The sequence below is a fragment of the Mytilus edulis genome, chromosome 4, assembly GCF_963676685.1.
Source record: "Mytilus edulis chromosome 4, xbMytEdul2.2, whole genome shotgun sequence".
In the NCBI taxonomy this organism is placed as follows: domain Eukaryota; kingdom Metazoa; phylum Mollusca; class Bivalvia; order Mytilida; family Mytilidae; genus Mytilus; species Mytilus edulis.
This window is the reverse complement of record NC_092347.1, coordinates 31,627,725-31,644,997: the sequence shown is the minus strand read 5'-3', so window position 1 is coordinate 31,644,997 and position 17,273 is coordinate 31,627,725. Positions and strand designations below refer to the sequence as shown.

General features: G+C 31.4%; 1 protein-coding gene across 1 annotated transcript; it reads left to right on the top strand.

Annotated features, from left to right (window-relative positions):
- Nucleotides 1-277: 277 nt before the first annotated feature.
- Nucleotides 278-16,624, top strand: LOC139519443 (axoneme-associated protein mst101(2)-like). Its single transcript, XM_071311546.1, has 2 exons — nucleotides 278-437; nucleotides 9,526-16,624. The coding sequence occupies exons 1-2, from the start codon at nucleotides 346-348 to the stop codon at nucleotides 16,538-16,540; spliced, it is 7,107 nt and encodes a 2,368-aa protein (XP_071167647.1). The 5' UTR covers nucleotides 278-345; the 3' UTR covers nucleotides 16,541-16,624.
- The last annotated feature ends 649 nt before the right edge of the window (nucleotides 16,625-17,273 follow it).

Genomic DNA, 17,273 nt, shown 5'->3' with positions numbered 1-17,273 from the left:
AAAGCTCAGCTAAACAAAAGAAGGTAGGCTACGACGGCAGCGATTTCGTCCTATAGAGATATGTTAAGACGAGTTTTAATATAATAGTGTACAAATTTTTATATGTAACTTGTTTATTTTTTCGTATTTGAGCGCTGTGGTAATATCCCAATCGTCACCGGGTAATATATATATATTTTGTTGCTCTTATTTTCTCTAAAGTTTTCTGTAAACTCCACCAAGACCCTCGTGCATTACTGCGTTATTTCTGGACCTGTGTTCCGGAATATTTTCATTCCTGCAACGGTTGAGCACTGGAAGAACATTGTGACGTCATGACGTCATGACACCGGAAAAAGAAACAGTATGGCAAAACTGATTTTCTTTGTTATTTTCCTGGTTTATGGACTGCCTAACATCTTTGCAAGGCGCAATTCAAGAGAAGACTTATATAATGAGTAAGATAAAATGTAGAAAATGATGTATATGTAGATATTTGAGATAATGTAATAGTTTGTTACATTTGAAAAAAAAAACCTTCTGCTGCGTTAGACTATGACTCTATGAGTACACAAAAGTATTCCGATTCTCCATACATGAATTAACAAACTTAAAGGCTACCGCCCGCATTATATGTTTTAGTCCGGTAACTTTTGGTTACACAAATTACTTTATTTGGTAAACGAAATAATCAGTGAACGTTGTATTCATTATTGCACAAAGAGAATTCCGGAACAAGAACCAGAAGCCTATGGTTCCTTGACCTTGTCCTTGGTAAACCGATGTCGAAAAAACAGTAGCCATACTGGCTATTTTTTTTAGTAATATTAACTATTTACTAGTGTGACAGGAAAAACACTGGGTCATACACAATGCCAATGAAACCAAAGTTCAACACTTTTATAAAAAAAAAACACTTTCAAATTGATCTTTATTATATAAAAAGGGAAATATGTCACCTTTCAGTTCATTTGAACAAAAAATATTTGAAAAAAAACTGGTGTATAAGTTTATGAGAAGAGTATGATTAAAAATAATATAATATATTTACCATTATTTTAGCTCAAAAACATGAATAATAGCCTAAGGGCCTTTACATAAGCGGTCAGCACTTTATCTCCAGACCTGTTTACAGATTAATTATCATTTGCAAACAAAAAAGGGTAAATTTTACAACAGGCTTAAATTGACATCTTGAAACATTTTTTTTATTATTTTCAGAGTGAGACTCTTTCTATATTCCAACAAATGGTATTTAAAATCATAGAACGTCATGTTTAGGGGTCCCAACCCATAGGAGCTACACTAAATTGTCCTTAAACCCAAAAACTTAACCTAACCAACACCAAAATCTAACACTAGCTCAAACCCTGAAGGCTGAAACCTAACCCTAACCTAGAACATTCTATTACCTAACCATAACCATGAATAAATCCTATCTCTTACAGTAAGTATAGGGACCTTCATACCTGCCAACTTATCAAAATGCCCATGAGGGTTTTGCGTGCAAGATGGCTGTCATAGTCATAAAAAACCTTCAATGGGGCCTTCAAATAAATTTCGAGGTTGTTTTTTGGCTTCTTCATACTTTTATAAGCCTGAAGTCATAGTAAAATTAATTGTTTTGTTTAAAATTGTGGACAAAATTGCTCTTTCAAAATTTCAATTTGGAGCCTCCATGGGGGAAATCCCCCGCAAATAGTCACAGTTGGCAGGACGCTGAGGTATGGACCTTACTTCAGGAAATGCTGTTAAAGGACGTTTACTGTAATCAAACGAGTCAAGCAATTTTAAAATTTTTAAATTTGTCCTAATGTTATACTGTTACACCATTGTTTTAATAAAATTAACGGTACCAATTTTCTTGCACTAGATGCGCATTTCGACAATTGAATGAAATTCAAAACAGTGTAGCTGTGGCCATTGATTGACTCTACATGTCTCTTCAGTGATGCTCGTGGCCAAAATATTTAAAATCATGCAAAGCTTATATAAAAGATGAAGAGTTAAATTAGGTGAAGGTTGTCAACTTGAACGATCACAACCATATTTAATCCCACCGTTTCTTTAAATGCCTGTCACAAGTAAGGTCATAAGAGCCAGTAATTCAGTCGTTATGTTGGTTGATGTCTATCATAATAGTATTCTTTTGTTTTTTTGTCCCATTTATAGGGATTATGTTTTCTGGTATATGCGTCCGTTTGTCCGTCCGTTCATCCCGCTTCATGTTAAAGTTTTTGGTTGAGGTAGTTTTTGATGAAGTTGAAGTTCAATCAACTTGAAATTTAGTACAGATGTTCCTTATGATATGATCTTTCTATACTAATTTTAATGCCTAATTAGAGATTTGAACCCATCTTTATGGTCCACTGAACATATAAAATGATAGTGTGGATGGGGCATCCCTGTACATAGGGTACATTCTTGTTTTGCCCTGTCATAGATAAAGCCATTGACTTTCTTGTTTAAATTGTTTACATTTTGTTATTTCGGGGCTCGTTAATAGCTCACTTTACGGTGTGGTTTCAATTCATTGATTGTTAAAAGCCTATACATCCACGTTATTTGGACTCCGGTGGATAGTTGTCTAATTGGCAATTAAAAAATACTCCTTAATAGCTGAACTGGTCCTCTAACAGATTCAGATTCAGATTCAGATTCAATATTTTATTAGAGTCTCATTACTTGCAATGCATAAATATACAGTACATACAGAGTATATATATACACAATATAAAACAGACAATTCACAAACATAAAATACAAGTACCATTCTATTAAGAATTATGAGAGACTGTTAAACAATTTCTATATTAAACTAATTAAAATATATACGATTATTTAAATAATTTCATTTTAAGAATATAAAAAGGTTTTGGCAACCATATCATAACAATTAATGTTTTTAAATAAATAAACAAATTTATCATCATCAGACAAATCATTAAAATATACATTATATTTCATAGCTTCGCTATATAGACAAAAGCACAAATCTGCATATAAAAGGCATGATAATATTACATGTTTTTCGTCTTCTATGTTATCATTACACATAAAACACACTCTTTCGTCTACATTTTTATTTTCATACTGCCCTGTTTCAATTTTCAACGGAGCTACTCCGCATCTAAATTTAGCAAAAGCACTTCTATATCAATAAGATAAATTTTTAGATAAATATAATTCACTTCCATAACTGTCTTTAAACAATTTATAAGTCCGCAATTTTTTACCAACATCTTGTGTCAATATTCTATTTTGCCAGTTTCCTATATACTTATCAAGTAAAAATTCTTCTATCTGCGTAATATTTTGTTTACACAATACATTATTTAAATCAGTGTACAAATCTAAATCACATTCTTTAAACTTAGACATAATCCTAAAACACCAATTTCTTCTCTTATTAAGAGCATTTCTATAACACCATTTAAATATTCTATAATTTAATCTATCTGCGCACATTATGTTACATCTAGCCCAGTGTCAAAAAACACAAGTCCACTGCTTAACGCTTGGAGGTCTCCAACCCATATCCCCTTGAATTGCATCGTTCGGGGTATATTTACCCACACCCATAAAAGACCGATAAAGGATGAAATCGTGTCATTAAACATTACATAGTGCATTATTGAGGGACACTTTTAGTCGGCTGCATGTATTTGATAGACGAAATATTAAAGTGTTTAACTATAGCTACTTTAAAAACTGAATTTACGATTAATCAATTGCATGTCATTTAGCTCAGCGACAAATATTTGGTATAACTGCCAATCAAAGTTGAAATGAAGTGGATGTTATCAATATTGTAGGCAACCACACGGTCTTCAACAATGTTAAAAAACAATACCACTAGTGGCTTATAGAAGGCCACAAATGAAAAATGTGAAACAATTCAATTGAGAAAATTCATAATACTATATTTTGCTTATTCATACTCGTGTACATATATAACAAATAAGTTCAAATAAGAGATGGGATTGCTTGAATATGAACAGGGATAATGGCCCGGATTATTTTATCAATATTTAGTATCAACTTGATTGATTTCCATATAGACCCTTTACAATTTTTTTTTTAACTTTCCAATTCATGACATTATTTGGTATTTTTATCCATGCATGCACCATATGTATCCAGCTTGAAATTTTAAAGGGATCACAATCTCATTAAAATCAGATGTTCTGATACGCTACCATCCACTAACGTCATGAATCGGAAAGTTAAAAAAATTAATTTGCAAAGGGTCTATATGGAAATCAATCAAGTTGTTAGTGGAGGGTAGCGTATCAGAACATCGGATTTTAATGAGATTGAAGTGATCAGCGTTTTGTGTTTGAAGTCTTGACATTATAATTTGTCAAAATGAAGATCTTCCTACTCTTTTTTTCAAAAATATAACAAAAAGTATGGGTCGCTGTTCTATTTTTCGATCTATGAGTCGTTGAAAACTGCCTAAATTTAGTTAGTTTGTTCATGAAAAACACACATAAGAGTGCATAAAAAAAATTCTATGAGATAGAATTTTGAAATAAATTGCGAGAAGATAGGTTTCATAATATATTTTAAGAAAATAAAAAGAAAACATGGTGTCACCGAACTTGTTTTCTTGCCATAAGTAAAAATAAAAAAATTCCCTATTAGTCCAGTATAAATTTTGTACTAAAAGAGTTATCTCCCTTTAAATGACTCATTTGGGGGGAAAAATGATTTTAAAAACCAAAAAGCTTGATATTTGTTAAAATATTTTGAATAAGACAATAAATTTACAAGTAAGATAAACAGTCTAGTCTAACCATTAAATTGCAAATCTGTTTCCAAATTTGTTGATTTTGGCAAATAACTAGACCGATTTTGTACTGTAATTGTACAATCCAAGATGGCGGTATACCATTAATCTACCTTAAACGGATACCACAGATCAAGTCATGAAATATCCATAACCAAATTAAAAAAAAATAAACAGACGAAACAATATGTTCTCCGAGTGTTCGACATTAATTTTTGTAATTTAACTTAAAATGATATTGTCGATAATAGCATTTTCTAATTCTCTGTGCGATGATTTACATTAAAAAATACAAAATGAACACACAATTTGCAGGTGAAGAATACAAGGAGTACAGGTACTAAAGTTATTTTCATTACAAGATACGGGAAATACTTTCTTTCATACTGTTTTTATACGCCCGTCGTCTTTTAGACGGGACGTATTATGGTATACCGTTGTCCGTCCGTCCGTCCGTCTGTCCGTCCGTCGTCCACACTTCGGAAAATAACTCAAAAACACTTTCACCAATTTCCATGAAACTTAAGGTGGTACCCAACACTTTAACTCGAATTAATTTGGCTCGTTTAATTTTCATAAAATTTTGACAAGGTATTTACTTTGACCCTTTGACAAAAATATAAAAATTTCAAAAAATTTGAACCAACCGTTTTATCAGAAAAATTACACTGGTTATATAGCAGTTTGACGAACACTTATTTTGATCATTGAGAAGCTTAATATTCTTTTAACAACGCAACGTAGTTAAAACGTTTAGCTGATTTTACAGAGTTATCTCCCTGTAGTGTTAGGTACCACCTTAAGTAAATTGTTTATATCTATTGACGTAAGCTCCCTTTCGTTTTTTTTTTTAATTTCAGATTTTAAGTTTTGGATTTATGGTGCTTTATTCATAAAAAGGGGGGGGGGGGATTTTCAACACTTCGGACAATAACTCAAAAAGGCTTTCACCAATGAATGTCCTTGAAACTTAAGTAAATTGTTTATAGCTATTGACGTAAGCTCCCTTTCGTTTTTTTTTTTTTATTTCAGATTTTAAGTTTTGGATTTATGGGGCTTTATTCATAAAAAAGGGGGATTTTCAACACTTCGGACAATAACTCAAAAAGGCTTTCACCAATGTCCATGAAACTTTGGTGAATTGTTTATATCTATTGATGTAAGCTCCCTTTCAATTTTTTATAAATTTCAGATTTTAAGTTTTGGATTTATGGGGCTTTATTCATAAAAAAAGGGGGATTTTCAACACTTCGGACAATAACTCAAAAAGGCTTTCACCACTGTCCATGAAACTAAAGTGAATTGTTTATATCTATTGACGTAAGCTCCCTTTCGTTTTTTTTTTAATTTCAGATTTTAAGTTTTGGATTTATGGGGCTTTATTCATAAAAAAAGGGGGATTTTTAACACTTCGGACAATAACTCAAAAAGGCTTTCACCACTGTCCATGAAACTTTGTTGAATTGTTTATATCTATTGATGTAAGCTCCCTTTCAATTTTTATAAATTTTAGATTTTAAGTTTTGGATTTATGGGGCTTTATTCATAAAAAAAAAGGGGGATTTTCAACACTTCGGACAATAACTCAAAAAGGCTTTCACCAATGTCCATGAAACTTTGGTGAATTGTTTATATCTATTGATGTAAGCTCCCTTTCAATTTTTATAAAATTCAGATTTTACATTTCCGTGTTATGAATTTTTATGCTTAAAAAATAGGGGATTTTCCAATTTTGGGACAATAACTAACACTTTCACAAAATTTTATGCAACTTTGATAAATTGTTTATATCTATTGACATAAGCTCCCTTTCCATTTTTATAAATTTTAGATTTTACGTTTTCTTAAGTAATGAATTTTTATACTTAAAAAAGGGGGATTTTATGAAACTTTGGTGAATATATTAATGTAACATCCCTTTTGATTTGTATATATATTTCTAGTTGATCATATAAATTCATTTAAAGCATAAAAGACAAGTTAAAAGAGCAACGGGCGTATCATGCGCTAAAGCGCAGCCCTTTATTTGTATTTGCTATGTTTTTGAAATTGAGGTTGTTCTACAGAAATTTATACATAAGGAATCTCGTGACCCATCTCCAAGTTAATTAAGAAAGAAGAGGTATAGGCTTACATTAAAAGACACAATAAATTTAAAAAAAAAAAATCCTATTAGAGGTCTACAAACATATATGCATTCGATTTACAATCACATCTATATTACTTCATATAAGTATCAATTTTAATTTCTTAATTTCTTAAAATTTACCTTAGCTCACCTAAGTACATCCTTAATATAATATTAAGCCAGTCTTCTGAGTTTATCCCCAAACATTAGAAACAAGAATAAAATGTTCTTACATGTAATATTTATATATAAAAAAAAGACTACTGCTAACATGGTTCATGAAAAAGCACAGGACAATGATGCGAGGTTAAATATCCCATCATTACTCGCCTCCTTTTGTATCGGTAATTGTTATTTAAGGAATGACTGCAATATTTTTTCTGTCTATAAAGAAATAACATAAAAAAAATGGTGCACACTGAATAACGCGCGTAGCGGGTTATTTAACAGTGTGCACCACATTTTTTATGTTATTTCGAATAGACAGAAAAAATATTACAGTCATTTCTTATAATTTAATTCTAAATTCCATTTAAAACCGTAGAAAACCATGAAAAAACGTTGATGACTAAATTATGTCTATGGGATGATAACAAAACAACGTCAGCCAATCAGAAGACGCGTTACATTCTAAATTAAATTATATCAAAATATTACTTAGAATAAAAATAAAAAATAAAAGTTCTTGAACATGGGGAAAAAACAATCATAAAAGAGGGACGAAAGACACCAGAGGGACAGTCAAATAGATGTTTTTTTATCACATATCTATCTGTTTATCAGGTTAAATTCCTCCTTGAACAATTATCTTATAAACACTTATTGTGATATAAACACAATGTGTTTTGTTCTGAAATTTGCCATATATATTTTTTACACAAATTGGTTTGCAATACATTATAAGTGTTCAAATCTGTAGAGAAAAAACCCACAATCAAATATAAAGTTATGACCAAATAAACAAATATACTTCCGACAATTCCGTGTCTTTCAACACATGGTTTGGTAAAATCCACCCATAAATACCGTAAAATATATTTTTAAAAACTGTTATGATATGAAAATGTGTAGCCAAAAATTGTAGGTGGAAAATACGTATTGCATACTTACTTTACAAATTGCACAGAATTTTCAAAAATTTATCAGTTAACTTAAGTTTCATGAATCTCCTTGCAGTGCTGAAATCAAGATGCAACATTGTATAGAAAGATTTTAATCAGTCAAAAAAGCAATATCAAAATGTTCTCCTGGACACCGGCTGTATGAATGCCGATCGCGTAGAAAACAACTAAATATAATTCAATATGAAAAAAAAAACGTCAAAAAAGACGACGTCAAAAGAATTTGGCACTGGCGACGTCAAATTGTTATTGCCTATTTGCGACGTCGAAACGTTGATTTTTTAAAATCTGGCATCAAGAGGGTTAACCCATCAGATAATGAAAACATCCCTCACAAAAGTTATGACCAAATAAACAATAAAACTTCTGACTATCAGCTAGCTAACGCGTATGAGTACATGTATAATTCCCGCGGTTCTATAATAATATCCACTTAGTCTCAAAATTATGCATAAACATGTTTATGAATTACAGCTTACAAGTAATTTTTTTATCTGTACCTGTACAGAGAATTTCAATCCTAATCTATTTGGTGTAAAAGAGGGACGAAAGTTACCAAAGGGACAGTCAAACTCATAAATCTAAAACAAACTGACAACGCCATGGCTAAAAATGAAAAAGACAAACAGAAAAACAATAGCACACACGACACAACATAGAAAACTAAAGAATAATTTAACAGATATATCATTATGGAGGGGTATTTTCAAAAAAAAATATAAAAATTACTCAAAAAGTCACTTTGTAATATGTTTTTGAAAAATATTGATTTTAGATGAAATGATAGATCATTTTTTGAGTGGGAACTCACTTTTGTCCAATGTAGTTTTTGCCGTAATCAATTCGTAGAACAGTGTCAAACGCGTTTCTAAACTCAATAAACGTACCAAAAAGTGTGTTTTCCAAATGAAATCTATAATTAATTATACAAGTGCATGTAACACTGCTGTTGCATATCCTTTTCAAAAAACCAGCTTGATTTTCTGATATTCATTGTAAGAGGAATTTGAATTATTTCAAAAATACGAAAATACCTAAAAATGTTCGGCTATTCTCGTTTCCTCTTAGTGGAGTCTGTTTTACATTTTCTTATTTGATAAGTTTAAAAACTAAAAGCAGGGTAAATATATGTTGTTTGACAAACATTTTTATAATAAAAATATATTATATGTTAGCTGCTAAAATGTATATATTTTATTAGAATAGCAATGACGACACTGAATAAAAACAACAAACGTGTGCGCATGTGTCAAACATATTGTGTGCTAATTTGAACACGGCTTTGTAAAAATAAGGATGCTATTTTAGAATCAAGTTTAAATTCATCTGAATCACAAGTTCAGTCCATACATAATTATAATTCAACCGACTCATATCAATCCTTTTTTGAACTCTTTCATTTTGCATAGAATAACATCTTTTTGGACATAGTAACCTAAAAACATCTAATTTTTATCTAGGGCCTTCATCATACCAGTTTATCAATTATATGTTCTTTCTTTCAGATGGCCAGGATACGGACTACAGGAAAATCTTCTACGACATGCACGCACAGCCAATGTTATATCTTCGGCAGGTCCAAAGAAGCCAACGACTGGTAAATCTTCGGCAGGTCCAAAGAAGCCAGCGACTGGTACACCTGAAAATATCAAATCGCAAGTTTTACAGCTTCTCAACTCTAAGGCGGATGGAAAATCTGAGATAAAAGCGATCGAACCTATAGAGTTTAAAAAAGGACCACCTGTAACCACGAAAGGAAACCCAACAAAAGCACGTTCTACTGGGAAGAAGAGTAAGGTGATAATTACTAAGAATGGTCAGACAGTCAAAGGCAAGAAAAATAAAACACTGACATCTCTCCAAAATGAGATTAAAAAGCTACAAAAGAAAATAACCCCGAAACCCAAATCAACCACTGTTTCTCAAAAGAAAACCTTAACTAAGGTAGAAAAATCAAAGAATCCGAAGTCAAAAGCAACTTCAACCAAGATAAAAAAGAAAGAAGTGAAGAATTCGAAGAAAATTATAACCAAACCCACCAAAGGAAAATCTAAGTCAGGCACAAAGAAAGTGACTAAAGCTAAGTCAAAGAAGACCAAGAAAGGAAGTAAAAAGAATTCAGGCAAAAAGAAGGTGACTAAATCTAAGTCAAAAAAGAACGGTAAAGTAACTAATACAAAGAAGATAAAGGAAGACACTAAATATAAGAATGGGAAAGAGAAGATTAAAACTAAGACTATAACAAACGTACTTAGTAATAAGTCTGGCAAAAATAAGAATAAAACTAAGGTTACAAAAAAAGAACTTAAAAATGATCCAAAGAAAAAGAAAGTGAATATAAAGATAAACCTTAAAACTGCAGCTACGAAACTCAAAGTTAAACCAATCAGTATAAAATTAAAACAACCAGCAATAAAGAATGTTATTGCTAAGTTAAAAAAAGTTAAAAAGATCGAAACCAAAAAACTTCTTAAAAAGCTTCAGAAAGTGAAAGTAGCTGAAACCAGTAAACTTGATTCGAAGCTTGGGAAAATAAAAGAAACTCAATCTAAAAAAATAAAAGATGAGCCGAAGAAGATACAGAAGGTTGAAACTAAGAAACTAAATAATCTGCTTGATAAAATGAAAAAAGTGGAAAAAGTAAAACTAACCGACAAGCTTCAGAAAATAAAACATGATGAAACAAAGAAACTGAATGTTAAGCTCGAGAAAATAAAACAACTTAAAACAAAGGAACTCAAAGCTGATAGTCAGAAGGTCCAAAAGATTGAAGCAAAGAATATCAAAACTGAGCTGAAGAAAGTGAAAAAAGCTGAAATAAAGAAACTCGATTCCAAGCTTGAAAGCATAAAACAGGCTAAAACAGATAATCTTAAGGCAAAACTTGAGAAGATAAAAGAGGCTAAAATATCAGTTATCAAAACTAAACCTAAGAAAAAGCAACAGGCTAAAATAAATAAACTTAACACTAAGTTGGAAAAAATGAAAGAGGTTGGGAAAAAGAAAATAAATGCAGAAGTCAAACAAATCAAGCAGGCGAAGAAAAATGAAATCGTTGCAAAGGTTGAGAAAATAAAACAGGCTAAAATAGAGAAAATCGAAGCTTTACCTAAGAAGATAGAGAAGACTCAAGCAAAGATTATCAAAGCTAAGCTACAGGAAATGAAACAGGAAGAAACAAAGAAACTCGATAACAAACTGAAGCAAATTAAACAAGTCAAAACAAAGGCTCTCAATGCAAAGCTAAATAACATAAAACAGAAGGAAACAAGCAGTATCAAGACGAAGCCAAAAAACACACAACAAACTAAAATAAACAAACTCAATACTAAGCTTAAACAAATAAAAAAGGTGGAAAAAAAGAAAATTGTTGCTAAACTTAATAAAATAAAACAGGCCAAAAAAAGTGAAATCAAGGTAGAACTTAAGGAAATAAAGAAGGCTGCAAAGAAACTCGACACTAAGCTCAAGAAAACAAAACAGGTTGAAACAAAGAAACTAACTGCTAAGATTAAACACATAAAACAGGAAAAAATGAAAGACGTCAAGGAAAAACTTAAGAAGGTAGTACAGGTTGCGAAAATAAAAATTAAATCAGAACCCAAGAAAGTACAGGCAGTTAAAAGAAAAGAACTCAAGGCTAAAGTTAAGAAATTGAAAAAAGCAGAAACAAAGAAAGTCAAAGATAAGATTGTAAAGATCAAGAAAGCTGAAACAAAGAAAATCAAAGCTAAGCTAGAGAAGATAAAAGAGGTTGGAACAAAGAAAATCGAGAAGAAACTGAAGAAAATGGAAAGTAAACCAATTGTTATTGGCACCCCCACCGTTAAGGGAGTTCAGAAAGTCAATATCATTAAGAAAATAAAACAGGCTAAAAAGAATCTCAAAACTGAGCTCAAGAAAGAAAAGCAGGTTGAAACAAAGAACCTTACTGCTAAGCTTAAAAATATAAAACAGGATAAAATGGAAAAAGTCAAGGAAAAACTTAACAAGGTAAAACAGGTTGGAATTAAAAAAATCAGTTCAAAACCAAAGAAAGTGCAAGCAGTCAAAAAAATTGAACTCAAGGCTAAACTAAAGGAATTAAAGAAAGTTGAAACAAAGAAAGTGAAAGAAAAGGTTAATGAGATCAAGAAAGTTGAAACAAAGAAAATCAAAGCTAATCTAGATAAAATAAAAAAGGTTGAAACAAAGAAAATCAAGAAAATGGTGAAGGAAATGAAAAAATCCCCTATCGTTATTAGTAAAGCTATTACAGGAGAAAAGATAAAGTCCTTGACGACTCAACCAATTAAACCAGTGCAACTTAATTCGAAAGCAAAGGATCTAAAATCAGACATCCAGTCAATAATTAAAGGAAAGACATCGGACATCATTAAACCAACGACCTCAAAACTCAATAAAGCAATGAATCTGTCAACAGAAATTGGGAAAATTAAACATCCAAAATCAGAAATTCTCAAAAAAGAGCTAAGTAAATTGAAACAAGAAGTTAAAACAAAGGAACTCAAAGCTAAGCTAGATCGAATACAAGAAGTTAAAAGCAAAAAAATCGAGACCAAACTTGAGAAGATGAAACAGGTTAAAACAAAAAAACTCAAGACTGAACTTAAGAAGATGAAACAGGCTGAAACAAAGTTACTCAAAGATAAGATTAAGGAATTGGGACAGGCAAAAACAATGAAACTCAAAGCTAAGATTGAGAAGATGGAAAAGAAAAAAACAAAGAAACTGAAAACAAAGCTTAAGAAGTTGGAAAAGGATAAAATGAAGAAACTCAAAGTTGCGGTGAAGAAATTAGAGAAGGCTACCGAAAAGAAACTCAAAGCTGCGGCGAAGAAAATAAAAAAAGCTAACGAAAAGACACTCAAAGCAGAACTAAAGAGAAAACAAGCTACTGAACAAATAAAGAAAAAGACCGACATTCAGGAAAAGAGTGCATTAAATAAGATGATGAAAATGATTAAAACATTGAAAAGTGAGCAAAAGAAAATTGACGCAAATCCAGTAAATGGCTCAAAAGTAATATCTGACATTAAAGGAAAACAAGCTAATATTACGAAGACAATCATCAAAGAAAAAAAGAAACCTACGAAGAAAGGAGTGGTTAAAATTGTAACGAAAATTGTTAAAGGTAAAGCATTGAGAAAAGATGCTATAATAGGAGAAATATTGGAATCAAAATCAAATACAAAGACAGTTAAAGGTGTTAATAAGGCAATACTTAAAAATATGTTTGGAGGAACAGCAAATTCTGACAAGAAAAAACCTAAACAGAAAGCAGCGGAAAAATTGTTGAAGAAACTCGTAATAGCAGAAGTCAAGAAGGAGAATGTGCTTGGAAAAAAGATAAAGCCTAGTGCGAAAAAACAACTTTTGAAAGCAATAATTAAGGACGTAAAAAAGATTGTAAAAGGGAAAGCACTGGAGAAAAAAACAACAACAGAAATACTTAAGTCTATAAAAAATAAGACACCTTTACAAAAGGAAATTATGAAGAATGTAAAAAAGATTGTTAAAGGAAACGAACTGAAACAAATCAAAATTGCAGGAAAAACTGTCTCGAAAAAGAAGACACTTCTAAATATGTTTGGGGGGAAATCAAATTCTGACAAGAAAAAACCTAAACAGAAAGCAGCGGAAAAATTGTTGAAGAAACTCGTTATAGCAGAAGTCAAGAAGGAGAAGGTGTTTGGAAAAAAGACCAAGGCTAGTGCGAAAAAACAACTTATGAAAGCAATAATTAAGGACGTGAAAAAGATTGTTAAAGGGAAAGCACTGAAGAAAAAAACAACTACAGAAATACTTAATTCTATAAAAAATAAGACACCTTTACAAAAAGAAATTATGAAGGATGTAAAAAAGATTGTTAAAGGAAACGCACTGAAACAAAATAAATCTGCAGGAAAACCTGTCTTGAAAAAGGAGAAACTTAAAAATTTGTTTGGAGAGGAATCAAATTCTGACAGGAAAAAACCTAAACAGAAAGCAGCGGAAAAGTTGGTGAAGAAACTCGTAATAGCAGAAGTCAAGAAGGAGAAAGTGTTTAAAAAGACAAAGCCTAGTGAGAAAAAACAACTTATGAAAGCAATACTTAAGGACGTGACAAAGATTGTAAAAGGGAAAGAACTGAAACAAAAAACAACTACAGAAATACTTAAGTCTATAACAAAGAACACACCTTTACATAAAAAAATTATGAAGGATGTAAAAAAAATTGTCAAAGGAAACGCACTGAAACAAAATATACTTGCAGGAAAACCTGTCTCGAAAAAGACGACACTTCAAAATTTGTTTGGGGGAAAATCAAGTTCGGACAAGAAAAAACCTAAACAGAAAGCAGCGGAAAAATTGGTGAAGAAACTCGTCATAGCAGAAGTCAAGAAGGAGAAGGTGTTTCAAAAGACAAAGCCTAGTGAGAAAAAACAACTTATGAAAGCAATACTTAAGGACGTGACAAAGATTGTAAAAGGGAAAGAACTGAAGCAAAAAACAACTACAGAAATACTTAAGTCTATAAAAAAGAACACACCTTTACATAAAAAAATTATGAAGGATGTAAAAAAAATTGTCAAAGGAAACGCACTGAAACAAAATATACTTGCAGGAAAACCCGTCTCGAAAAAGACGACACTTCAAAATTTGTTTGGGGGAAAATCAAGTTCGGACAAGAAAAAACCTAAACAGAAAGCAGCGGAAAAATTGGTGAAGAAACTCGTCATAGCAGAAGTCAAGAAGGAGAAGGTGTTTCAAAAGACAAAGCCTAGTGAGAAAAAACAACTTATGAAAGCAATACTTAAGGACGTGACAAAGATTGTTAAAGGGAAAGCAATAAAGAAAAAAACAACTACAGAAATACTTAAGTCGATAAAAAAGAACACACCTTTACATAAAAAAATTATGAAGGATGTAAAAAAAATTGTTAAAGGAAACGCATTGAAACAAAATATACTTGTAGGAAAACCTGTCTCGAAAAAGACGACACTTCAAAATATGTTTGGGGTAAAATCAAATTCTGACAAGAAAAAACCTAAACAGAAAGCAGCGGAAAAATTGTTGAAGAAACTCGTAATAGCAGAAGTCAAGAAGGAGAAGGTGTTTGGAAAAAAGACAAAGCCTAGTGAGAAAAAACAACTTATGAAAGCAATAATTAAGGATGTAAAAAAGATTGTTAAAGGGAAAGCACTGAAGAAAAAAACAACTACAGAAATACTTAAGTCTATAAAAAATAAGACACCTTTACATAAAGCAATTTTGAAGGATGTGAAAAAGATTGTAAAAGGAAACGCACTGAAACAAAATAAAGTTGCAGGAATACCTGTGAAAAAGAAGACACCTTTGCATAAAGCAATTTTGAAGGATGTGAAAAAATTTGTGAAGGGAAAAGCACTGAAACAAAATAAACTTGCAGGAATACCTGGTTCGAAAAAGAAGACAACTTTAAATAAAGCAATTTTGAAAGATGTGAAAAAATTTGTTAAGGGGTCAGCCCTAAAACAAAATAAACTTGCAGGAATACTTGGCTCAAAAAAGAAAACACCTTTAAAGGAAGCAATTTTGAAGGATGTGAAAAAATTTGTGAAGGGAAAAGCACTGAAACAAAATAAACTTGCAGGAATACTTGGCTCGAAAAAGAAAACACCTTTAAAGGAAGCAATTTTGAAGGATGTGAAAAAATTTGTGAAGGGAAAAGCACTGAAACAAAATAAAATTGCAGGAATACTTGGCTTGAAAAAGAAGACACCTATACATAAAGCAATTGTGAAGGATGTGAAAAAAATGGTGAAAGGAAAAGCACTTAAAAAAAATAAACTTACTGGAATGTTTGACTCTAAAAAGAAGAAACCTTTACATAAAGTAATTATGAAGGATGTGAAAAAAATGGTTAAGCAAAAAGCACTGAAGACAAATGGGACAAAACCAGGAGTAAAAAGCGTGAAAAAAAACGACACACTTAGTGTTCTTAAAAAACTTCTTTCAAAGAAACCAGCCGAAATAACAGCCAACAATACTGCAAACACAACGGCAAATGCAATTATAAACAAAGCGACGGGAACTATACTGGAAAAAGGAATTCAAGTCAAGAAAGAAGCCAATTTAATCAAATCTAAAATTGAAAAGATGCTATATCGCGCAAATACGATGAAGAAAGGTGCTTCACCAAAATTAGCGTTAAAAATAGAAAGAATGGCTGATACAATAAAGAATCAGGTAGACGAAATAGTAACAGAAAAAAATAAGGAGAACAGTGTATCGATGGACGGTCTATATGGTGCTGACTCTCCTATGTACTCAAATCTGATGCATCTGGAAGTTGATCTCCTAAAACTTTTAGATTACATGGAGCATTCACAAGTGAAAATGGGCGACACGTTTCAGACAAAAGAATTGAAAAAAGAATTGAAAAGTGCAACTTCGAACGATGTGAACGTGTTCAATAAACAACTTGGCACAGTGATGAAAAAGATGCAAGGAATTGATAAAAAGATAAAGGAGGAACACAAAAACATTATTGGATAATAAACTAATCTTTTTGGTAATATAAGTCAGATATATATGGTTTCATTTACTTTTGTTTTAGTAGGATAAACATTTATTTATTTACTCTTTTCCTTTTATTTTAAAAATGAATTTGGCGTAAACAAACTGCAAATAACTATTTTTGATATGTATATTATGAGGGAAACTATTCCCCATTTCCATTCTCAATTTTAAGATATATCAGCTTTAAATTGTATACTGGATTTAATTATGGCTTCCCTTTTACGGAGTGCAACATTTTTTTATAGTATTTTTGTGTCTAAAAATTTTAGTCTACAAGGTGATTCATGAGTTTTATTCCATAAGGCAATCCATTAGTTTAAGTCCACAAGGCGTTTCATGAGTTTTAATTCACTAGGCACTATGTTAGTTTTAGTCCACAAGGCGATACACGAGTTTTAGTCCACGAGGCAAAACATTAGTTTTAGTTGACAAGGTGATATATTAGTTTTAGTCCAAAAGGCAATACATTAGTTTTAGTCCACAAGGCAATACATTATTTTTAGTCCACAATGCGATACATTATTCTTTTTTTCAACGAGACGATACATTACTGGTAGTTTTAGTCAACGAAAAAAACAGTTTGATAATTCTTACTTCTGTGTTCACTATTTTGTCTGATTTTAATTTTAGTTTTTTTATTGTATATTGTTCCCGCTATGATATACACACAAGATGCGGTATGGTTGCCAACCACAGCCCAAATGACGTA